The 24,046-nt window shown below is 49.8% G+C and overlaps 2 protein-coding genes across 5 annotated transcripts in view; one reads left to right on the top strand and one right to left on the bottom strand.

Annotated features, from left to right (window-relative positions):
* On the top strand, positions 1-945 carry LOC122103538 (olfactory receptor 1D2). The gene has a single exon (XM_042674149.1). The coding sequence runs from the start codon at positions 1-3 to the stop codon at positions 943-945; it is 945 nt and encodes a 314-aa protein (XP_042530083.1).
* Positions 946-11,422: 10,477 nt separating this feature from the next.
* Positions 11,423-24,046, bottom strand: part of Rap1gap2 (RAP1 GTPase activating protein 2) — a 174,024-nt gene continuing 161,400 nt past the window's right edge. For 3 of the 4 annotated variants that reach the window (XM_042673926.1, XM_042673923.1, XM_042673927.1), the window contains 8 exons: positions 21,264-21,401; positions 20,390-20,508; positions 16,952-17,065; positions 16,561-16,678; positions 16,005-16,131; positions 14,263-14,339; positions 13,830-13,868; positions 11,423-12,991 (listed from right to left, as the gene is read on the bottom strand). In XM_042673926.1, coding sequence (XP_042529860.1) covers positions 13,860-13,868; positions 14,263-14,339; positions 16,005-16,131; positions 16,561-16,678; positions 16,952-17,065; positions 20,390-20,508; positions 21,264-21,401 — 702 coding nt within the window. In that variant the 3' untranslated portion in view covers positions 11,423-12,991; positions 13,830-13,859. The remainder of the gene's footprint in view (positions 12,992-13,829; positions 13,869-14,262; positions 14,340-16,004; positions 16,132-16,560; positions 16,679-16,951; positions 17,066-20,389; positions 20,509-21,263; positions 21,402-24,046) is intronic. The other variant, XR_006146740.1, reaches the window with a different exon arrangement.

The raw sequence follows: 24,046 nt of genomic DNA, 5'->3' as shown, positions 1-24,046 counted from the left end.
ATGGATGGAGGCAACCAGAGTGGGGAATCTGGGTTCCTCCTGCTGGGGATTTCAGAGATTCCTGAGCAGCAGTCCATCCTCTTTTGGGCATTCCTGTCCATGTACCTGGTCACAGTGGTGGGGAATGTGCTCATCATCCTGGCCATCACCTCCGACTCACGCCTGTATACTCCCATGTACTTTTTCCTGGTCAACCTCTCCCTCACGGACCTCTTCTTTGTCACCAACACCATCCCCAAGATGCTGGTGAACCTTCAGTCGCAGAACAAAGCCATCTCCTACACTGGGTGTCTGACGCAGCTCTACTTTCTGGTCTCCCTGGTGGCCCTGGACAACCTCATCCTGGCAGTGATGGCCTATGACCGCTACGTGGCCATCTGCCGCCCCCTCCACTACACCACGGCCATGAGCCCTAAGCTCTGTGTCTCTCTCCTCGCCCTGTGCTGGGTCCTGTCTGTCCTCTATGGCCTCATCCACACCCTCCTCATGACCAGGGTGATCTTCTGTGGATCGCGGAAAATCCACTACATCTTCTGCGAGATGAACGTCCTGTTGAGGCTTGCATGTTCCAACACCCAGGTCAACCACCTGGTGCTGATTGTCACAGGCTGCTTGGTCTTCCTCGTTCCCTTTGGGTTCATGATCCTGTCCTATGTCTGGATCATCAGAGCCATCCTCAGAATTCCATCAGCCTCTAACAAGTACAAAGCCTTCTCCACCTGTGCCTCCCATTTGGCTGTGGTGTCTCTCTTCTATGGGACACTGTGTATGGTATATCTGCAGCCCCTCCACACCTACTCCCTGAAGGACTCGGTAGCCACGGTGATGTATGCTGTGGTGACTCCCATGATGAACCCTTTCATCTACAGCCTGAGGAACAAGGATATGCACTGGGCGCTGGGAAGGCTTGTGCGGAAGCCCTGTCAGAGGCTCACAAGGGGGTAATTTGGGGAAAGGGACATTGAAGCTATGCAGAGGCATTGTCTTGCAGGTTATACAGAAGTAATCAGAACATCTCTCCAGTTCAGAATGAGCTTATGTATTATAGTGATTTAAAAAAAAAAATAGATATGGAAGTCTCACCTGCTTTCTGCCTACCTCTCCACCCTCCCCAGATCTTGCCAGTCCGGTACTTAATAAAGTCTCACGAATCCTAAAACTTTACAAGATTGAATTGGTCAGTGTGCCTGACCACAGAACCCCATTCTCAGCCTTGGGCAGATACACTCAATTATGGCCTCCAGGTGTGTCTTGAAAGTTATCTACCATCCATCCAAGGCATAGGCACTGAATGGTAACTGGTGGAATGGTTGGTTGGTCGCTGTGCTATGGTGGTTTGAAGGAGAGCTTTAGAAATGAATGAGGAGAGCCAGGACTTCAACAAGACTCTGGCAGGAAGAGTCCACTGGCTTTTAGTCCGCGGTAAGGAAGAACACTCACTCTGGGCAGATTAGCCAATGAGGATAGGAAGAAGGCGGGCCTTCCGCAGAACCAGCTAATGAAACGCCGGGAGGGATCGGCCCTCGAATTTCTCGGTCCCCCACCGCGGCAGGCCCTGTCCTCACGTTTAGCAGGCTGCGAGCGCCATCCAGTGGCAGCCTGCAGAACTCTCCAACGATTCCTTGTAAACAGCTGTTGTAACCTTCAGCACCCGGCCCCCCCCCCCCCCACATTTATACCTAAGAGGTTAATTTCAGGCTAATTCCAGGAATAAATTAAAAGAACAACATGAAACGAGTCATTTCAGGATCACCACTATTTGATAAAACTCCACGTTGATAGCTGATTTTTAAAACAAAAATAAAATTCCCAGTAAACTAGGAATTAAAAACTCATAATAAAATCAATTCAGGCTGGGAATGTGGCTTAGTGGTAGAGTGCTTGCCTAGCATGCATGAAGACCTCGGTTCAATTCCTCAGTACTACATAAACAGAAAAGGCCAGAAGTGGTGCTGTGGCTCAAATGGTAGAGCTCTAGCCTTGAGCACAGAGAAGCTCAGGGACAGGGCCCAGGCCCTGAGTTCAAGACCCAAGAATGGCAAAAAATATATAAATAAATAAAAATACATCCACAGAAAATTAATTTAGGCACTGTTATTAAAAAGATGAATGCAAATACCACAACTGTCACTGATTTTTGTCGTTGCGGCTATTGTTCATTTGTGCATTTTGTTTTTTTGTGTGTGGTGTGCCAGTTACTGGGGCTTTAATTCAAGGCATCAAACTCTTAGCTTTTTTACTCAAGACTACCACTTGAGCCACACATCCATTTCTGGTTTTTTGCTGGTTAACTGGAGATATGAGTCTCACAGACTTTTCTTCCTAGGCTGTCTTTGAATTGCAATCCATAGATCTCAGCCTCCTGAGTAGCTAGAATTACAGGTATGAGTGCCACCAGGGCGCCTAACCAGCAATATGTAGACAGGGCCAAGAAGGGAGGGTTCGTGTCTTTCATTGGGCTACTTTTGATTGGCTGTTTTCTGTTTTGTGAGATATTGGCTATCTCTCGCATCATTTTTTTAATTTTGCTTTTGAGGGAATGACTTGAGAACGGGTTGTCATATCTGTACCCCATCTGGCCCGTATCCTGGCCTAACATGCCTCCTCATTCCCCCTGGATCTTAGTGTTTCTCTGTCCACCATGTCACTTTAAGTGGGGCCTCTTCCACACTCAAAACTGTGTACCCGAAAATCATACCATTCCTTCTGATCCCTTTATACTCAGGGATAGCTATGTGAACTGTGCACAGAAACCGATGCTAGGAAAGCTAATCTTCCCTGATACAGCCCCAGGCCCCATCTCCTGGCCCTTCCCCATCTGGAAGGCTGACAAAAGGACAAAATGACAACAGTCATTAGTACCATGCAGTGACCAAAAGGGTGATGATGATGATGATGTACACGAAGAATAGTGAAGTTGGCCAAGTGCCTGTGGCTCACATCGGTAATCCTAGCTGCTCAGGAGGCTGAGAGCTGAAGATTCCAATTGCAAGTTAGCGCTAGCAGTAAAGTCCATTTGTCTCTTATCTCCAATTAACCAGCAAAAATCTAGAATTAGAAATGTGGTTCAACTGGTAGAGCACAAGCCTTAAGTGAAAGGCCCTGAATTCAAGCCCCAGGACCAACACCACACACACACACACACACACACACACACACACACACACAAACAGGGCAGAAACAAGGCACAGCCAGTGCCCTCGGGGATCAGACAAAATGCCCAAGGAAGAGCTGCTCCTACCCCAAAACTAAGATCTGACCTGCCTGGCCTTTAGTTACATTAGATGGGTGAGTCACCATGATATCCAACTAATGGAACTTTCTGAAAATTCACTCCTGTTCACTGGGAGGTATCTCATTGGAGGCTCTCCAGTGAGTGGGGTCACCTGGCAATTGAGGGAGTGCAGGCAAGAAGGGGTTATTGGCAGGAGAAGCCTCTGACCATAAGATGCTGCTGGCTGCCAGGCCCTTCAGGAGCTGCTCCCTGAAGAAGTTGGGGGCTCTACCAGAAGCTGGTCCTGAAAGAGGAGCTTACACAGCAGGAGCCAAGCCTTAAGATGCAGCATGTGAGAACCTGCCAAAGTTGACATAAGAGCTTGCCTGACAAATACAAAAGACCCTGGAAGCAAACCTCTTCCCCTCCTGCTGGGTCTCTCTTACCCCCTCTACTGACAATGTTTAGCATTACACCAGCTAGTAAAGAACATACTTAAAGGGCTCAGATTCATTTTCCCAATCCAGTCAGTGAAGGGTAATTTAGTGCTGAGTCCCCATCAGATAATGTTAGGGAAGAGAATAAAGACAAAACAAAAAGTCATAGCACATTTATAAAGAAAATGCCAATAACACAATAGTAAGAAAAGAAACACAAAGAACCAAGGAAGAAAAAATGAAAACTGAGGGTAGATACCCACTTTTGCTGCCCTCTTGGGAGCACAGCAGCATCTTTATCCTTTGAATCTAGAAAACACATGATACCCCTATTTTTTAATCCTCTTTTTTGCTTAAGCTAGTGTGAGTTAGTATCCAGCCCTGCGAAAAAGCCATCCTCCTCAACACCAACCCAGACATTGCCTTCAAATCTTAGATTAAAATTTTAACCTTGAATGGCTCAGTGGTAGAACGCTTGCCTTGCATGCCTGAGGCCCTGAGTTCCATTCCGCAGCACCACATAAGCAAAAAGGAAAAAAGCCGGAAGTGGCGCTGTGGCTCAAGTGGTAGAGCGCTAGCCTTGAGCTGAAGAGCTGAGGGACAGCGCCCAGGCCCAAAGTTCAGGCCCCACCACCAGATCCCCCCAAAAAAATTTAGGCTTGATAAGCCCATAAAATAGATTATAGGTGTTTGTATCTGCTAGCATTTTATCTTTTCCTATTTTTGGAGAGTCTCTTCCTTAGTGGAAAATTCTTTTTTTTTTTTCTTTTTTTTTGCCAGTCGTAGGGCCTGAACTCTGGGCCTGGGCGCTGTCCCTCAGCTCTTCAGCTCAAGGCTAGCGCTCTACCACTGGAGCCACAGCGCCACTTCCAGCTTTTTCTGCTTATGTGGTGCTAAGGAATTGAACCCAGGGCCTCATGCATGCGAGGCAAGCACTCTACCACTGAGCCACCTTCCCAGCCCCTTAGTGGAAAATTCTATAACGTTAAAAGAAAACAAAAGTTGCTGGGCACTGGTGGCTCTCAGCCATAATCCTAGCTATTCTGGAGGCTGAGATCTAAGGATCATCATTCAAAGCCATCCTGGGCAAGAAAGTTCGTGAGCCTCTTATCTCCAATTAACCACCAGAAAACTGGAAAGGGTCCTGTGGCTTAAAGTGGCAGAGTGATAACCTTGAGCACCCAAGCCCTGAGTTCAAGCCCCACAACCAACCACAACAACAAAAAAAAGAAGTTAAAAATCTTTTCCATTATATTCACTATTGTGCTTTAAATGAGACAGCTGGATTTTGCCTCCATCCCAACTCCCATTTCCCCCAGATCTTTCCTCAGATTTCTTCGTTAGTGATACATTCTTATAAAACCTAGCAATTAGTATTTTAGAACAGCTCCCTTGCTCATCCTTTTTTTTTTTTTTAATGCAGTGTCTTGCAGAAGGATCAGTAAAATTCACCAACCCAATAATATGGGCAAACTTTCTACTCTCTTTCTTATTAAGTGTAAGTGTGACTCCTAGGACAGGCTCATCTACATCTTTCTAGTCATTTGCATTATTTCCCATGGTTATGGGAGCGTTTGTTCTCATTCGTTCCTCTCAATAGGTTGTTTCTGGTTATTATTCCACTTGGGGGAGCCCATTGTCAGCTCATTCTTTAGTCTATTTACTGTGCTACTAGTTTATTCTGCCTTGAACATCATTAAACGATGGAGAACACGTCCCCCACGGGGGTGAGCTGCACAGCGGCTCCTTCCAGAGGCTGTTCTGTGTCTAGCTTGCACCTCCTACTACGCCTTTCCTCTGCTCGTCTTGTTTGGGTTTAGAGCAAGAGGCTCCAGCAATATTTTTATTTTCAATTGAATGCTCTGTTCTTTCAGTATCTGGGTCCCCTAAAGGATGCCTGCCATAGGAACACGGGTGTGCCATTAAGCGATTGAGGGGTGATGTTCTGATGGACCCTAACAAATGACTCGCCAAAGTCACCTTTCAAATTTGAACAGCCACCGGAGTCATGCAAACAGCCCGAGTCCCTGCAGATGTGCAGAGAAGGTTCAGGGCATCTGAACCAGCAGTAAAACCCACAACTCCTGCTGGGATAGAACGCCTGGCTAGCAAAGGGGAAGCCCTGAGTTCAACCCCTAGTAAAGTGAAAATAAAGAAAAGAAGTAAAATAAAATAAACTCCACACCCCCACCTCATGCCCTCAGCAATGTAAGAGGACTAGCTGGATGTAGGAGGGATGGCATTTGACTTAAGTGATGGTATTAGCTGTCAACTTGACTGGGTTACGTGGTACCCAGATTGTTGGTAAACTATTCTTTCTGCCTGTATCTTGTGTGGTGTTCCTAGAAGAGATTAATGTTTGAATCCCTAGCCTGAGTAAAGAGCCATTTCGCCTGTATCAGTAAGAATCATCTCATCCACTGAGGACCTGGAAGGAGCAAGCAGACGGGAAAGGCACCATCAGTCTCTCACTGTATCTGGGTGACAGCCATTGTCTCTGCTCTCCTGGTTCTCGGGCCTTCCCACCAGGATTTAAGACACCAGCCCGCCAGTTCTCACCCTTGGAGCTGGACTGGAACTACACCCAACCCAGGCTTCCCACAGCCTCCCGCCCCATGACTAGATGTGATCATTGCAAGCTCATCCTTGGGCAATTCAGGATTGTTCTGGAGGACAACTTTGTGTAGAAAACTTCCCGATGGCCTTGCTGACATCTGAGCACTACCCTGCCATCTCTGCCCAACCTCCCTTCCTGTTTCTCTCCATTCAGAGTCAGACTTGTATCATGGATGACAGCTGTCCAGCTTTCTCCAGCTTCTCACTCAGCATCGCGGGCTTGTCTCCTCATGCATTGTTCTTGACTCAGTGCCTGGTCCTCAGAGTGCCTGAAACAGTGCTCTTGTAGGGACAGTCTCAAAATGATAGGTCTCTTCCATTCCCACCCCCACCCCCACCACTGTTGTGGAATTATAGGAAGACCTTAGAGGGTCATGGTGGGAGGGCAGACAAACCCTTGGCAAGGAAACATTGCACCAGTCAGGGTTCAACAGGCAAAGGAGACATTATTCCAAACTCTTGCAACAGAAGAGAGGGCTTGAACCCCGCTCACCACTACCCAGACAAGGGGAGAGTTATAGCCAGTTTTCAGGGTCAAACAATTTTCCTTAGATGAAAAATTACTGACAGAAATGTGGTTAGGTAAGGCTGGGAAGGTGGGTCAGTGGTAGAGTGCTTGCCTCGCATGCACTGAGGCCCTGGGTTCAATTCCTCAGCACCACATAAACGGAAAAGGCCAGAAGCGGTGCTGTGGTTCAAGTGGTAGAGTGTTAGCCTTGAGCTGAAGAGCTGAGGGACACTGCCCAGGTCCTGAGTTCAAGCTCCATGACTGGCACAAGAAAAGAAAGAAAGAAAGAAAAGAAAAGAAATGTGGTTAGGTAACAAGAATAGAAGTTGGGTACTGGTGGCCCACGCCTGTAATCCTAGCTACTCAGGAGGCTGAGATTTGAGGATTGTGGTTCAAAACCAACCCTAAGCAGGCAAGTCCATGAGACTCTGCTCTTCAATTAACCACCAAAAAGCTGAAGTGGAGCTGTGGCTCAAATGGTAAGGTGCCAGCCTGGATACCTAGACTAACAGGGTTGCTCTCAGGGTACTAGCAGGATCTTCCCCTCCTTCAGCCCTGTCCCACACATACCGAGGTGTCCAGCTCCAGCCAGGACCTCCCAGCTTCTAGGAAGGAAGGTTGAAGCAAGGAAGAAGCCACCGTGAGGCACAGGGTGTTTGTGTGAAAGATGCAGCTTCACCTGCAGCCGGGGACTGAGCAGATGGAATCTAAAACAGAGCTGGAAAGCAAGGGCTTGGAAGAGGCTCTGCTCATCACGGCTGCCACCCCCAGCCCAGGAGGCTGCAGAAGGGGACTTTAGGACAGGGGTTCAAACCGGGCAAAGAAAATACAGAGCCAGGAGATGCAGCTGACTTGTCGTTTTTCCGGGAATCCGGGGCTCATGGGAGCCAGGAACTTACCTTCGTGGTGAAGTTTGCCTAGCAGATCTGGGTCACAAACTGACATATGACTTTAGCCTTTAAGTGAGATGGTAATAATGAGTTGTTGGGATAATTAAACTAGACTGTAGTCAGGGCTGCTGACTTTTTTATTGGTTGAATGATAGTTGACTGGTTGGTTGGTACTGAGGTTTGAACTCAGGACCCCACAATCTTGCTTGCTTTTTTCACTCAAGGTTGGCACTCTACCACTTGAGCCACAGCTTCACGTCTTTTTTTTGCTGGTTCATTAGTCTAATGAGCTTTCTTGCCTGGTCTAGCTTTAATCCTTGGATTTTAGCCTCCTTAGTAGCTAGAATTACAGGTATGCACCCCCAGTGCTGAACACTGCTGAGTTGTTTTTCAAGTGGAGACTGGGCCCATTTCAGTTGAGAGGCTAGGGAACAACTTACATGTAAAATGAATTGTTCTCTGGGTTCAACCACTGCACCAAGAGAAATAGTAAGTCCATGCAAACAGCTGCACACGCGCGCGCGCGCACACACACACACACACACACACACACCTCTAACTGCCAGCTACCCCAATACAAGTGCACTATTGGCCTGTCTCTCCACATCTGCTGCCACCACCTTCATCCAGCCTCAGGCACTGTTCCCCTCTCTACACTAACTCAAAAGTGACAAGCCTCCCAACACCCACCCCCCAGAAGCAAATTTCAGGCCTTCTTCAGGGTAAAAAGCCTTATTGATTGTAGTGTGTGTGTATTTTGAGATCATTTAAAATCCATAAAGCCGTGTTTCCATTAAGTTGTTTTATGTAGCATGGATGAACTTTTGGGGTGCAAAGCACCTAACTCTGTTTTTCCCATAAGCCATCTGTTCACACAATTGCATTTTTAAGTACTAGGAGGTCACACAGAACAGAACTATGTATGCAAAACATGTGACCATCTTACAATAAGTATCAGCTCTTCCCATCATTATTACTGAGCCTCTGCTGCTGAGTAACACTTGCCAGGTTTTGTTTTTCAAAGTTTTTTCCCATATTTAAATTCATTTTTATCCTTATGCATTGCATCTGTTGTGGTATAAGGTACCAGAGCTTGAACTCAGCCTTGCACTCACGTGGCTTGCTTGCTAGGCTGGTGCTCTATCATTTCAACCATGCCTCCAGTCCCGATGTTTGCTAGTTAGCTAGAGATGAAGTTTCTCAGACTTCTCTGACCTGGCTAGCTTTCAAGCCTTGATCCTCTAGGCTTCAGTCTCCTATGTAGCTAGGATTACAGCTGTGAGCCACTATGTGCCCAGCTATAGATTGTATTTCTAATAATGCATAAAAGAAAATGCAAATTGTAGGAACTTATTTGCCCGGGATCACAAAACCAGGTCCATGAATGATGCTGTCCCTTGCCTTCAAATCTCTTTTAAGAAAAAAATATGTGACAATATCTTACTTCTACTTCTAGGTATACAATCACACAGTGCAAAGCAGGGAGCATGGACAAGCCATGGCCATTCAAGAGGCAAAGGAAGATGGGAAGAGGGAAGAGGTAATCATGAGAGAATCTTTGAGGAAGTGAACCAGGAATTCCAAAAAAGAAAATGGGCAGAAGTGGTGAAAATGCAGGAAGGAAACCAGAAGCCAGTGACTATCAGGGATCTCAAACACATACAGAAGCTAAGCAAGCAGGAATGAATAAAATATGGCAGGGGTGGACAGCAGGGAGTTGTGGTAGCTGTGGTGTACTTAAATCACACCCAAAAGGACAAACTCCACTGAGTTCTGACCAATTCATGCCTGCGACGTAAAAGATAAACAGCATTTGGCTTGTTCAAGTAGAAAAATGAGATTTTATGTAAAATTCTAGGTGCTTCTTTTTCAATTATGCATGATTTTTTATCTTAAGCATCAGTGAAGGATTCATAGAAAAGTTTTAAACACCGTTCAAACTCAAGTAACACATCTATTGGCCAGCTAATTTACAATCTCCAGGGAATGACAAAGATGACGCCCAGACCTGACCTAGATCACACAAAGAAGTCTGAACACTGATGGACACAAAATATGTTATTTATTGTCAATTTCTGCAAAGACACATTTAAGCAACAAAATATACATTTTGTCAACCTTTGAGAATTTGTTTTATACATTAACAAATACAATGTGCTACCATAGCAATAAATTAAATGTACACTATTTACATTACATAGGCAGAGACCTACAAATCACCTCCTCACTAAGAGGAAAGAAAGAAAGGGCCACTTCCAAGCTACACGTCCTAGCTTCTACTCGTAGAAATCTCTGACACGACACATCATCACTCCCCGAGCTTGAGGGGGGCGGGGGTGAGAGGCCACCATGACAGGGAACGTTAGCACACGAACTAAGGAGCAGAGAAGGGGCAGATCACAAAGACAATGGCAATGGGATTCCAGTCTTCTAGCCAAATCCCCTTCTCCCCAGGGCTGGTAAGGCACAGGGCAGAGCCACTGTCCCGGCAGCGTGGGGCTTGACTGCTCTTGGCCCTAGAAACATTGGAACCTCCCAACAGGGCACATGGCTCAGCAGAGAGGAAAGGGCACAGGGCTGGGGTGGGGCAAGGGACTGGGGTGAAACTCAGTGCAACACCCAGCAGCCTCCCCCTACCACCACCACACACACCAGGCTGTAGGTACAGCCTTAACAAGTTGTACTTGGTCCTTGCCCTTGGAAAGGGGTAGCTGGAGTCTGGGGGTGGAAAAAGGGCCACAGGTTCTAGGCCAGGTCGTTGCCCTTGAAGTCCTAAGATCTACTAGAACCCATCCGCTCTCCCAAGAGATGTCTTATGCATTGAAAACCAAATGCAAAGGTAGTGTTTGAACTGGCAACGTAAAGGGTCAGGGTGAGAACTATGAAACCAGCTGTGTCCCCTTCCTCGTTTCTTGAGCCTAGGGCTTTACTAACCATCTTCATTTTTTTCAGTCCTGGGGGCTTGAACTCAGGGCCTAAGTGCTGTCCCTGAGCTTTTTCACTCAAGTCTAGTGCTCTACCACTTAAGCCACAGCACCACTTCCAGCTTTAAAAAAAAAAAATGTTTTTGAGTAGTTTATTGGAAGATAAAAGTTACACAGACTTTCCTGCCCAAGCTGGCTTCAAACCACTATCCTTAGATTTCAGCTTCCTGGGTAGGTAGGATTACAAGTGCCCAGTTCCTAACCATCTCCATTTTTAAGGCCCGAGTTCAGCATGAATTAGGCCCCAGATTCATCCTCAGCACTGTGAACAGAAGACAAAGGAGAAGGAGGAAGAGAAAAGAAATAATTGTGAAGGAATGAAGAGTTATCGTTGAGCACGTTCCACATTAACTGCTGACTTCCAGTGAAAGCAACACAGATATTTTGTTGACCTTCTCAAGAAAGCAAAGCTGGCCAGACTAGCGTGTCACATAAGCCCATTTCCCACTCAGGGTAACAGAGCGGTCCCCACGGCCGGCATATAGGATCTACTGTGGTTTTCTGCTCTGACAGCCAAAGCAATGGGACGATGGTTAGAACAGTCCCGTTTCTATGCCTGGCCTGGGAATGAATTCCATTCCCTTCACCAATAAAGTGCCATGCTGGAGACCTAGTCACCTGCTCACTGGAGCAAGAACATAGCCAGCCCGTGTGCACTTGAAACTGCAGGACTTCCAGGGATGTGCTCTTCAGACTGCATTTAACTTGGATGACCCCCACCCCTACGCCTAGCAGCACAGCCCCCACCCTCACCCCCTGCAGATCCAGCAGGGAGAAGCCAAAGGGTTCTCCTTACACAAGCTGGTCTAGAAGGTGGCTCTGGCATGGTGCCCCCACAGGACCTGGCTTGCAGGAGTCCTATGGAAGTGACAACTGCGTGAGGGCAGCCTACAGCTGGAAATGGACTTAGGAGGAGGTTTAGGGTTCAAACCCCCAGACATGGCCAAAGGTTATAGTAGCCAGGAGTGGCTCCCTCCCCCAAGGCTGCATTGGACCCCCTATGGAGGCCAGACACACAAAACTGCGGAGGGAGAGGGGGCTGGTGGCTCACACCTGTCATCTGAGCCACATGGGAGTCTGAGAAACAAAAGATGGTTGTACCAGGCTAGCCTGGGCAGAAAAGTTCATGAACCCATAGCCAGGCACAGTGACACATGCCTGTCATCCCAGGCTACATGGGAGGCTGGGATTGAGAGGACCACAGATCCAAGCCAAAGTCCATGAAACTCCATCTCCACAGAGGGCAACTGGCTGTAATCTGTGACCAGCAACGACAAGAAGACTAAAGTGGGCAAGATGACAGCTTGGGGGGGCGGGGAGAGGACAATGCTTGCTTTAGGAAGCTAGAGTCTATCTCAAAAATAGCCAGCAAAAACCAGGGCTAGAGGCATGGCTCAAGTGGAAGAGCACCAGCCTAGCAAGCATGAGGCCCTGAGTTCAAACTGTAGTACTATCAAAACAAAAGAAAAAAGACTGCTGGGGACATTGTGTCCTTCTCCTCACCTAAGTCTGACTCTCATACACTGGGCTGACCGGAACCTGCCGAGTCCTCCCCCACCACGCCTCTCGCTCTCTCTGTGCAGTGGGTTGAACAACGATGTCTTCCTTGAACTCCCAGGATGTTGGTGAGCCCTGACCCACGATGTGCTTCCAGCACAGGCTCATTTGCTTTCCCTCGTTCCTGGGTCCTCCCAGACTCCCACCCTTCACAGGAAAATCATCTGCTTCAAGGAGAGAGGTGGACCAGGGCCTCTCCCTGAGCAAGGACAATCAGGAGCCTTTGAGGAGTTAGGCCCAGTGCCATCTGGTCCCAGCAACGCTCAGATCTGGCTCTGAGCTTCCACCTGCTCCAGAGCTGCAAGGATGCTGGGAAAATCTCAGCTCCAGGGAAAGCAGCCGCTCCTCTGCCATTAAATGCATGGGTGGTGACAGAACTCTGGGAAGGCACTTCTCTGTGGCCAGGGGTCCCCCTTACAATCTGCAGTCACCTCTACCCTCTCCTCTACCGCTGTCCCTAAGCCCCCAGGACCCATACACCACCCCCACACTCCTCCCCTTCAACTCTCCATTTCCTGCAGACACAATGAGATGACAAATGACCCACACAGACATCGCATCAGAAGTCAGGAGCAGGGGGCCCTCCAGGAAAGAGGTCTTGTCCAGAGCCAGGGATGGGGAGCCACACGTGGGGGTTGGAGGAGCCGGTAGGGTGGGATGTGGGGCAGATAGTTGGTCTGCTGGGCAGGTAGCTGATGGGCCCGCGGGCCTGGAGACAGAGTAGTGGACAGCGCCCCCAAATGGCTGGAATAGGGAGCCTTCTGTAGGACAGAATCGAGGCTTTCCTGGAGGAGACATGAGGAAGAAGGAGATGGAAAGCAAGTACTTGGTAAAGGAAGGATCCAGAACAAATGTGGGTGTGGCTGTCCGGAGGGAGGAGTGGAGTACAGGCCACTGACTACCCAAAGGATGAGAAGGGAACCGAACTCAGGGTACTGGAAGTTGGGCATAAACATTACTTTGGCAAGCAGAACCGTCAAGGTCCTGGCAACAGTGAATGGCTGCATTCCCATTCCCTTCCTTCTTTTCAAACCAGTTTAACATCAAGAAGGATCAGCTACACCCTTCCCCTTTGGTCCCATCTGTGACTCAGACCTCTAGAGCCCCAGGGGAGGAGCTGCAGAGCTAGCAAGAGCTCAGGACTCCACCAGCAAGAGCTCAGGACTCAATGATGCTGAATGGGCTCTGCTGGAACCCCAGGCCTCCATGTCAGCAAGCATACAGGGAAAACGCCTTCCAGCCTGGAGCCCTTCGTGAACAGGGAGGGAGAGGCTTGCCTAAGAACCAAGGAAGCAAGGTAAACTGAGGAAATCCTCCCTCCAGGGAGGGGAAGGGGCTCTGAGGCACTACCCCTTCTGCCTGCTGGAACCAGACTCCATGTTGGGGCTGGGGGCCATTTATTGAGATTGCCCCAGTTCCACGGGACAGCCCTTCCCAGCTGCACCAAGGTGTCTGTCCTCCCCCCACCCCTAACCCCAGACGTAGGGAAGCCCATCCGAGTAGGCTTCTGGAACGAGGTCAGTCTATGGCCTCCCCAGCTGGCCATCCTCAGGTCATAAGGTCACCAACTTTTAAGGGACACATTCCCCACTTGAGAGCCCCAAGGGACAAACACACCCTCACCTCGCACAGGAGAAGGAATCCTCTTTCACATTAGTGACCCTGTTTGGAGAAACATCCATAGAAGAGATTTTAAGAACCCGATTAACAGTCTGCTCCCCCTGTGCTTTGGGTAGAGGTTTGCAAATGATCAGGGGAGTTCTGGAAGGGACCCAGGGATGGAGGGAGGGCAAAAGCAGCAAAGGCAGTGGTAGGACCCTGCCTGAATTGTGTGGGGTTGTACAGACAGCATCTGCCCCCCGCCCCCAGATCTGACCAGAGCTCTCCTTCCCCTGTCTCTTCAAGGGACCCCTTCCCTCACAGGAGAGAGGCAGCCACTCCAACCTCCCTCCCTCAGTCCATAGGAAAGAAAGCCAGCTTTTAGAGCACCCTGGGGTGTGTGACGTAGAGCATTTCCCCTGTACCCACCCCACAAATCCCTGCACTGGTTCCTTACCGCACTGGAGCCAGCGTGACTGAGCTTATCAAAGCGAAATTTCAGGTTTGACCTCGGGGAGTTTCTGCTTTTGGCATCTAAGAAAACAAAACCCAAGGAAAGGTGGTCACTTGTTGAAGGGGGAGGTCTGGACAAAGGGAACTCTGGGCCCTTCCAAAGGGCACGTTGGCTGGCTAGGACTCACTCACCACACAAGGCCTAAACTCATACAAATGTCATGTGCCAGTGATTAAACCCAGTCATAGTTTTCATTTTGGGCAGTCCCAACAAAGAAAGTCCTGAATTTGAACTCAGGACTTCATGCTTGCCATGGCTGACAACTCCATTGCTCGGTCATGCTTCTAGCTTCTTCTTGTGCTGCCTGGGTGTGTGGACTCCAACCTGCCTCTTTGAGGCTTGCACAAGGACAAGTGTGCACCACCACACCTAGGGTCTTTCCCATTGAGATGTAGTCTCATGGGCTTTTCTGCCCGGGCTGGCTTAGAACTACAACGTTCCTACATAATTTAGGATGACAGTTGCATGTTGCTGTACCCAGCTGACAGGTTGAAAAAGCAGTCTCATGAGTGTTATCTGCTCAAGCTGGCCTCAAACAACAGTCCTCCCACATTCTCAGCCTCCCAAATAGTTAGGATTACAGGTGTGAGCCACTATCATCTGGCTCAAACTCATTTTAAAAATTATATACGCCTACAAGCAAATAGATTATATTCAAGAAAACTTACCAAACGTCATCTCCTCTCACATTTGTTGCATCAAAGAGGCAGAATACACTGTGGGGGGTTAGGCTGTGGCATCTCCCCCCCCCCCCCACCCACCCACCCCAAGCCTTGTGTTCAGGGATGTCACAGATGGAGATCAGCTACAGAACTTACAAGCTGACAAGCACTACAATCAGGGCTTCATTTACTGCTTTGTTGACTCCAGAAACCACTGGAGCTCATGCCTGTAATCCTAGCTCCTCGGGAGGCTGAGATCTAGAGGATGTAGCCAGCCTGGGCAGAAAAGTCCTAAAGATGCCATCTCCAAAATAACGAGCAAAAAAATCCAAGCTGGCAGTTTGGATCAAGTGCTACAGGCAAACAAGCAAGGACTGCTGCTTCCCTGACACTCCATTCTCCATCCGGTACATCTTATTTCCTTGACGTCCATCCCCCTGCCCTTTCGCTACACTCTGCCTGTGCAGGGCTCCTTCCGCCCCAACTCCTACCCATCCCTTCCATCACAGCTAGCAAAATGGTCTTTTTCCATGCCACCTTCTCTGCCACTGCAGAGGCTCCAGAAGTTCCCACTGCTGGCCACAAACATCACCAGGATCTCCAGGAAGCCCACCGATAGTGGCTTAGAGCTCTCTTCTCTCTCTGGCCGACCCCAGACTCCCGCTTCTCTGACTTTACATGGTTCCAGAACACTCTGCCGCTCACCCCTGCAGCCTTCCCCCATGCTGTCCGCGGTCCCTGGTGTTATCCAGCCCATCGCTGGGCTAGTGGGCCCTGGGTGAGTATGGAGTAGGGTGAGGGGCAACTGAGAAAGCTCATAGTTCTAACCATACAACCCCAGATCCTCCACTATGGGGTCTTCCTTCAAAGGGCTCAGTTCTCTGAGCCTCAGTTTCCCCAAGCTAAGAGCATGGCCTCTGAAAGTTAGATGGAGCTAGCAGAAGTCAGAGCAGGAGTGGGAATGGGCCAGTAGCTCCCGCCTGGGACGCGGTACCCCAAGAGCAGCAGTCAGGCCCCACTGACCTGTGGGACTCCGGCTCATGATGATAGGGGTGGCGGCGGCCCCCACGCTGGGGCTCTCGCTGCTCGGGGACGGGCTGTAGACAAATACCTCCTGCTTGAAGGGTGAGGTTGTGGACGGCTGGCTGCTCTGGGGAGAGAGGCTGGGTGAGCAAGGCTAGGTGAGCAAGGCCAGTACATTGGCTGCCCAGGGGGGCCCCAGTTAGACCCCACCAGCCCCAGGTAGCTGCTGCTCTTCACCTGTCCAAGACTACTCTCTCCTTTCTACTGCTCCAGCCCTGGCTCCAGGAACCCCCCTACCCCATGCTCCAGTTAGGGCCTCCAGGAAGGACCTTGTCCCCTCTCAAGCCAGGTCCCATGGCAGGGACAGCACCCAGCCTGGCTCTAGTCCTCCACTGAGACACCCCCATACTCAAACACTGCCCCCTGCAGGTGGTGACCGCTGCCCAGGCCACCTGTTGCCTGTGGCACTATTCTTTTTATTCTTTTTATCCTTTGCTGGCACATGGAGCCAGTTAGGCCCCAGAGCACTGTCACCAGCTGGACAAGGTACACCTACCCCACTGTCACACTCTTCCATGGCCTCCCCCTCCCCGGCGGTGCTGCTGAAGCTGCTGGTGCTGGAGGAGGAGCGGGAGATGTTGGCACGGCCATTCTCTTTCAACTTCATGAAGGGCCTGCACGGAACGGGACACAAGGCAAGCAAGCCCTGGTTACAGGGGGCACCAAGGTCTCCTCAGGCCTCAGGCCCTCCCCAGACTTAGTGGCCAACAAACCCAGCAGAGAGTGGAGTTTGCCCACACTGGCTCCCTTTAGGTTCCAGAAAGTTCCAGAGGCAAGAGGTGTCACGCTCTGTTTGCCTGGAGGCATTAGGTACATTCAGGACTCCGAATAGCAAAAGCCAACTTTCTTATCTTCCTCTCCCCTCCTCCCCCCTCACACACTCTTACTTCTCTTTGTTGGGGCAGATTTCTGGAGAGCTGGGATTCGATGAGGTCTCAGACTTTATCTCCTGAGAAGAATGTCCGCCATCTGGGGTCTTGGGGGTACTGGAGGCACTGTCACTGCGGGAAGGGACAGGAAGAAGAGCAAGGTCACGGAGGAAATCCCCAGACACAGCCCTGACTGCAGGGTCCCAGGCCCTCCACAGAGTGTGGGTGCTGGGACTTCCTTCCTCATCCAGGCCCCCAAGATGGCCACAGACACAGGGGGGCTGCGTGGCTTCCTGTAGTAAAGGCCACACTAGGTTCAGAGGTGAGAGTCAGGAATCACCAAAACTCTGGCTTGATGGCAGAGACCATATGTGGGAGCCCAGCATTGACCCTGTACCAGCTGTCAGGAACACCACGGCTTTGCCCTCTAGCTACTACTTTATATAACTGTATTCTTGAGACATAGTACACGTGGCTCACAACCCATCTAGTGAGAGTGGACAAGTACATGGTTTTTAGTGGGTTCACAATAGTGCAGTCTTCACCACAATCTAATTTTAGAACACTTTTAGAGTTACTAAAAGAATACCCTGGCCCCATGTACAACCCCCCCTTCCCCCTGCCCCACCCCATGGACTTGCCTGCCCTAGACTTTTCATGGAAATGGAACCACATACTGTGTTACAGTCTTTGCACCTGGGTTCTTTCACTAGCATATTTTCAAAGTTCACCTACATTGCAGCATGCATCAGTCCCTCAGCTGTCTGTGTTGCAACAATATTGCATTTTATGAATAGAATATATTTTATCTATCTAGCTATCAAGTAATGAACATCCAAATAGCTTCTGTTTGGAGCTACTATGCATAATGTTGCAGTAAATGTGAACTACTCAGGCTAGCTTTTTGTTTGTTTTTGCTCATTTGATTATGGGTTTTTCTTTGGTGTGTGTGTGTGTGTGTGTGTGTGTGTGTGTGTGTGTGTCTGTGTGTGTGTGTCTGTGTGTGTGCACACACATGCACACCAGTAGTGTGGCTTGAAGTCAGGCCCTTGGCTCTGTCCTAGGCTGGAGCTCTGCCACTTGGGCCACATCTCTACTTTTGGCTTTTTGATCATTAATTGGAGAGTGAGAATTCTCATGGATGTTCCTGCCTAGGCTGTTTTTAAACTGTAATCCATAGATCTGTCTCCTAAGTAGCTGGAACTATAGGCATGAGTCTCCAAGCACCCTGGCCTACAAGTCTATTTTATTTTTATTTTTTGGATGCCAGTCCTGGGGCTTAAATTCAGGGTCTGGGAACTGTCCCTGAGCTTTTTTTTTTCTTTTTTGCTCTACCATTTGAGCCACAGCTCCGCTTCCAGCTTTTTTGGAGGGGAATAGTTTAGTGGAAATAAGAACCTCTAGACTTTACTGCCTAGGCCAGCTTTGAAACATGATCCTCAGCTCTCAGTCTCCTGAGCAGCTAGGATGAAGTGCAAGAGCCACAGCACCCTGCTGGGTTTGTTTTATTCTCTTGGATCTAAAACTGGGGGTAGAATGTATGATACTTGTTTAGCCAGAATGCTTTCCAAAGCATTTGCACTATTTTAGACTCCCACCAGCAGTGAGCAAGGGCTCCCACCTCACAGCCTCTCTAACAATGTTTGTGATGTGTCTTTTTTTTTTTTTTTTTTTAAATCATAGCTGCTCTGGAGATGCTCATGGCCTTGCTGCACTTTTGACGAAGTAACTGATGAGCTGTCAACCCCCATAAACCACTATGCAGGGCTTGTCTACACATCTGGAACAAATGCAATTTCTTCCCTCCTGGCTTTGGGGACCCCACCCTCTGCAGCCTCTCCCCCCCCCGTTCCCAGTTGCCTTCACCAGCTCTATCCTCCACTTGACCTTGGACACTGGGGTTCCACACAGTCGCCCTCTGGACGGTCACGTTCAGTCCCTCAGCTGTTTCTAACCTGTATTTCTGTCCTGCTCCTGCCCCCGCAACTTGCCTTCTGCCTGCCTTCTCCAGTCAAGGCCTCTCCCGGGAGCTGAAGAGCTGGGTATCCTGGCTAGCTGACCCAGCATACCCATACACAGGCTCCGAACACAGAATGTGATCCTCCTCACGGAGGAAGAAGGCATGAGTGCAGCCACACCTGTATTGCATGCATAGGTGGCTAATATGCCACCTATGGCTTACAGCCAGAGAGCTTGGAAACCTGGAAGCCAGGCTAAATGTCTTCCTCTCCCACACAGAACAGTGAGCTCCTAGAGGGCAGACCATGTCTTTCATAGCAACCCTCTAAGCACTTAGCACCATGCCTGGCATAGGGCAGGCACTCAATAAAGCTGTTTGATGAATTAATGGACAAGTGGGTTCATCTGGGCCCATTATAGGATTATAGTGCACTCCTGGAATGAGACTGGGAGGATCATCCTTCAAGGACATCCTGGACATAAAAGTTTATGAGAACTTTTCTCACCCAAGAGTTAATACAGCTGCATGCACCTATTAGCTACAATAAGAAGCTGAAAATAGGTGGATCAAAGCCCAGGCACACACGTGGGCAGGAATCAAGACACTCTCTCAAAATTAACTAGCACAAAAAAAAAAGTTCTGGAGACATGTCTATAGTGGTAGAGCACCCAACTAGCAAACCTGAGCCTCTAAGTTCAAAACCCACTGCCAAAACCAAACATATTTGTTTTAAAAAGAAAAATGGAAGCTGGGTGTTGGTGGCTCATGCCTGTAATCCTAGCTACTCAAGGGGCTGAGATCAAAGCCAGTCCAAGCAAGAAAGTCCATGAGATTCTTATCTCCAATTAACCACCAGAAAACTGGAAGTAGCACTGTGGTTCAAAATAGTAGAGTGCTAGCCTTGAGCAAAAAGAGCTCAGGGACAGTGCCCAGGCCCTGAGTTCAAGTCCCAGGACCAAAAACCAAAACCAAAAAAATACAAATGGGTTCATCAATTAAAAGATCATCCTGGAAGCCCAATTAACTCAATTAACTCTACCTGTCAGAATTAGGGAAGACTTCCATGAACGGAGGGGACACTTGGAGCCAGGGTGGGGGGTGTAGCTCGGTGCTTGAGCCCTTGCCTAGCATGCATAAGTCCCTAGATTTCATCTCTAGCACAGGGGATGGGAAGGAGAGGACGGGATACACATGCATGTGCGAGGGAGCATTGAAAAACAGAAGGCAAAGGAAGACAGACCCAGCCTGGGTCACCATGGTACAAACACAACTTTGCAGATGCATGCTGGGAAGGGTCAGCTGTACTCCGAGGATGACAGCTGCATGGGTGATGGATGTTGGAGTGGCCGAAAGTGTGCACGTGGAGACAGGGGTTGAGGAAAGCCATCTCCCAATGCTGAGAAAAGCTCTCCCCATGGCTGGGCACCTGACAGCTGTCAAGAAGGAGAGAGCTGACAGACCCCACAGCTGGAAGGCATTGGGGTCCTGACAGTTACCATCGCGTCCGGCTGTCCCCGGGGCCTTCAGAGCCCGTGTGTAGGCGAGGGAAGAGCCCCGATCGCCGCTTGATGGGGCTCCGAGACTGGTTCTTCACAGTGGCCGCTGCCACAGGAGGCTGCCAATAAAACCACCAGAGTCAGTCCACACCCCCGGCCCAGGTCCTCTTCCCTCCCCTCTCTGGCCTACACCTGGCTCCTGGTCAGGGCGTGGGAACCCAGAAAACAGAACGTGGATGACACGCTTTGTGTTTCCCTGCCTGCCCAGCCCCGGGTGCAAGTCAGTCAGGCCCACACCCGCAGAACCCAGGGCTCTCTCTCCTGGGGAGCTGTGCCCACAGGGACACAGAGAATAAACGGACTCAGGCAGACCTGTGTGTAATCCTAGATCTTCAGTTTAACTGGGAGGCTTTTAGCAAGTTTCTTAACCTCACTGAGAACCTCCTTTTTCCTCAAATGTAGAAGGGAGCTCAGTGCAGCACCTGCCCAAAGCAGCTGTCAGGAATCAGGCGAGATCTAGTGAACTCAGGGCCTGGTTGCCCAGCAAGCTAGAGTGGCCACTGCATGCATGAACAATAACCAACGAGTCACTCCGCACTGGTTCAGGTCCCAAGCCCTCAGGGAAACATACTCCAGGACCATTCTGCAAGGTCCAAAAGAGAAAGCCCAGGTGTCAAGGAAATTCAGAGAAGAGGAGGAGAGGACTACTAATCCATGAGAGGGCAGTAGCAGGTCACACCCCCAAGCAGCCTCAGTTTCCCTCATCCAGCTTGCCCTCCTCAAACCAAACACTGGATGGAGGTGTGCTTCCTCCAGAGGTTTTGGGGGTACCCTCTGCCAGGACCCAGTGGGGTCCAGGGCCCACTTCACTCACCGAGAAGGTAGCCTTGGTGAGCTCCATGTTGTTGTGGACGATGCCTCCGCTGAGGCTGCCAGGGATGCTCCCACCATGCCCCTTCCTCTGGCTGCCCACCATTGTTTCCATGGAGTGGCTGCGCACACGGATGGCCCTCTGTGGGGACAGCAGGGGAGGAGGGTGACAAAGCTCCCTCTGGGTAATGATCTTGTCCTTGGCATGTAAGTAGACACACACACATTCTCGCATACACACGCATAAGCACACCCGTGTGTGGATATGCACACTTATGCACACCTGCATGAGTACATATTCAGTCACACGCATGCATGAGCACATATGCACATGTGTGTGCACATGTTCACCATGCACACATATACACACATCTGTCACACGCATGCATGCACTCATACATAAGTGTGTGTGTGTGAGCACATGAGCGCACACATGCACAGACATGTACACTGACATGTGCACAGTCTCTAGCACATGTAGAGAATTCCCATGTTCTGACAAGGTAGCACACCAGGCAGAGAGGTCTGAGGACTCAGCACCTCGGCACCCTACATGCTAAGGTTGTCATCTTCATCTGACAGGTTAGGAAGTGAAGCTCAGAGCTCAACAGGCCTGTGTGACAACGGTCCAGTGAGCAACTTCTCGGAGCTACAACTTCCTGGTCAGTAAAGGGGGATTATAGATGCCTCACAATATCAAGGCAGGAGTAGGCCCAGGCTGCTGCTGAACTGCACGCTGATTCTCCTTTCAAAAAAACAAATCAAGTTTCTTCTCATATGCATACAGTGGATGACCCTTCTGCTGCCACCCCCAAAGTGAGCCTTGTATATAACAGGGGCTTCCCTCACCTCGGAGGGAAGAGATGAGAACCTCGTGATGAGAACCACGGGGAGCCTGCCCTCTCCACACTCCCGGGGAAAGCTCACATGGGACCAAGTCACCATCGGTCTAAGGTGGTCACTTCACTCATCCCATGCCCGTGGAACGCAAGCAAAGGCCTGTGCGGGCTTCAGGGAAAGGTCTCCTCGGTGGTTCCCCACACACATGCAGCCTACATACACCCCACCCCGGGGCAGCCATCTTGGAGTCAAGCCTGAGGCACAAAGCTGGCAGAGAGAAAAGACAGAAAAGACCCTGAACACCCATGGTCCACCGAACCACCAGTCACCGAGCTGTGATCACATGAACAAACAGATTTTCCTCACCATGGGGTAAGCCTGTCCAGGTGAGGTGCTCCCAGAACCCCAGTGTCAGAAAACAGACAGAAGGACTAGGCTGTGGCCTGATCCCTTCCTTTCTGAACACACACACACACACACACACACACCCTATGTGCCAACTGACAGGTGTCTCTGCAGGAAGAATCAACACTTCCTGCCTCTGAGACACCCAGGAAGAAATGCATCTACAACACAGTGGTCCCAGAAAAACAGCATACATAACACTCCCAGCTTTCCCTGGGACCTCTCCAGGAGGATGTCTCCAAGCTCAGGAATGGCAAAGAGCCCTATCCTGCCTGCCTTTCTATCTGGACAACCAGAGAAGATTCACCAAGGCCATTTACAACTATGACAGTCCTGGAGATGAGATGCCAAGAATGAGGCACAAGTCCACCAGTCTCATAGTCCCTGGGGTCATCCAGCCTCTTTCTTCTGAATCAAAGATGTCCCTGGGGGTAAAGTCATCACCTCTCCACACTCTGGACCACAGGATGGTTGCCTAGCAACAGCGTTCCTGTGACAAGGTTGCGACAGCCAGCACATGTGATTCACATCACCACCCAAGCGTCAGAGCTTGGAGACACTAATGGCAGGATGCTGACACATCCCTGGATAACGACAAAGCATTCCTCAATGAGGTATAAGCTCCATAAATCTCAGCTTCTTTATGGGCCTCTGGCCCTCAGGTGTGGTCACCACCACTATTGTCATCAGCAATGGCTTCCCAAGCTCACCATTTATGCTCTGCTCTGCGATCAGTGGCGTCTTCCTTATGAAGGATCCAGGGTGGGTTAGGAAGCCCCGGAAGCCCCATGTGCTGTGGGATCCTGTCTGGTCAATCTACTGAGCTTTGCAAATACAAATCATACTGAACTCCCACAATGCCGAGCTTCTGAGATGAGAAGTAGCTAAGGGACCCTTGGAGACAAAGATACTGAGATGGCTCCAATATGGGAGCTCTCTAAGGTCTGACACTAGGCCTTTCCCCCTTCCAGCATGGAAAAACCAGGATAGAAGGTGATCATTCGAAGTCACACAGCTGTGGTCCCATGGAATGAATGGAGTGGGGCCAAGTATAAAACCTGTGCTCTCTCACTAGGCCACAAAAGGAAGTGGGGGCCATCCTGGTATCACAATTTCCTACCTCAGGAGAAAAGGGGGTCTGGAGATGCCAAAGGCTGGGTTTGTGGGAGGGAGGGTCCCACTTGGCCCTAGCAAGTTTCATCTACCATCAGTGGTACTGTTCAGGCCACAGTGCCTAAGGAGTCTTGCAGGTATGGCAAGGACTCTGTATACTTAATTGAGGGTATCTGCCGCCTTTTCTGCCACTAGGGGTCAGCGCAGACTAACATTAACCTGCCCAGGCCCTCAAAGGCTGAGAGAAATTCAGCCTGACATCCTTGTGGAGGTCCTTGTTCTGTCCTTCCTCCTCCTCCATTCCGTATGATGAGCTCAGCGGATGGTTCAGTATTTCTCAAAATGTGGCACACACATGCTTTATGTGCATATCACGTGGATCTCACCACGTGTTCACTTCACTGATGGCCACAAATCCAGGGATCAATG

Source organism: Dipodomys spectabilis, unplaced genomic scaffold (assembly GCF_019054845.1).
Source record: "Dipodomys spectabilis isolate Male_0828 unplaced genomic scaffold, ASM1905484v1 ptg000018l, whole genome shotgun sequence".
NCBI lineage: Eukaryota > Metazoa > Chordata > Mammalia > Rodentia > Heteromyidae > Dipodomys > Dipodomys spectabilis.
This window is presented reverse-complemented; position numbering and strand designations above follow the sequence as displayed.

Coding starts and splice junctions, on each gene's coding strand:
- LOC122103538 (XM_042674149.1), top strand. CDS start 1: ATGGATGGAGGCAACCAGAGTGGGGAATCTGGGTTCCTCCTGCTGGGG.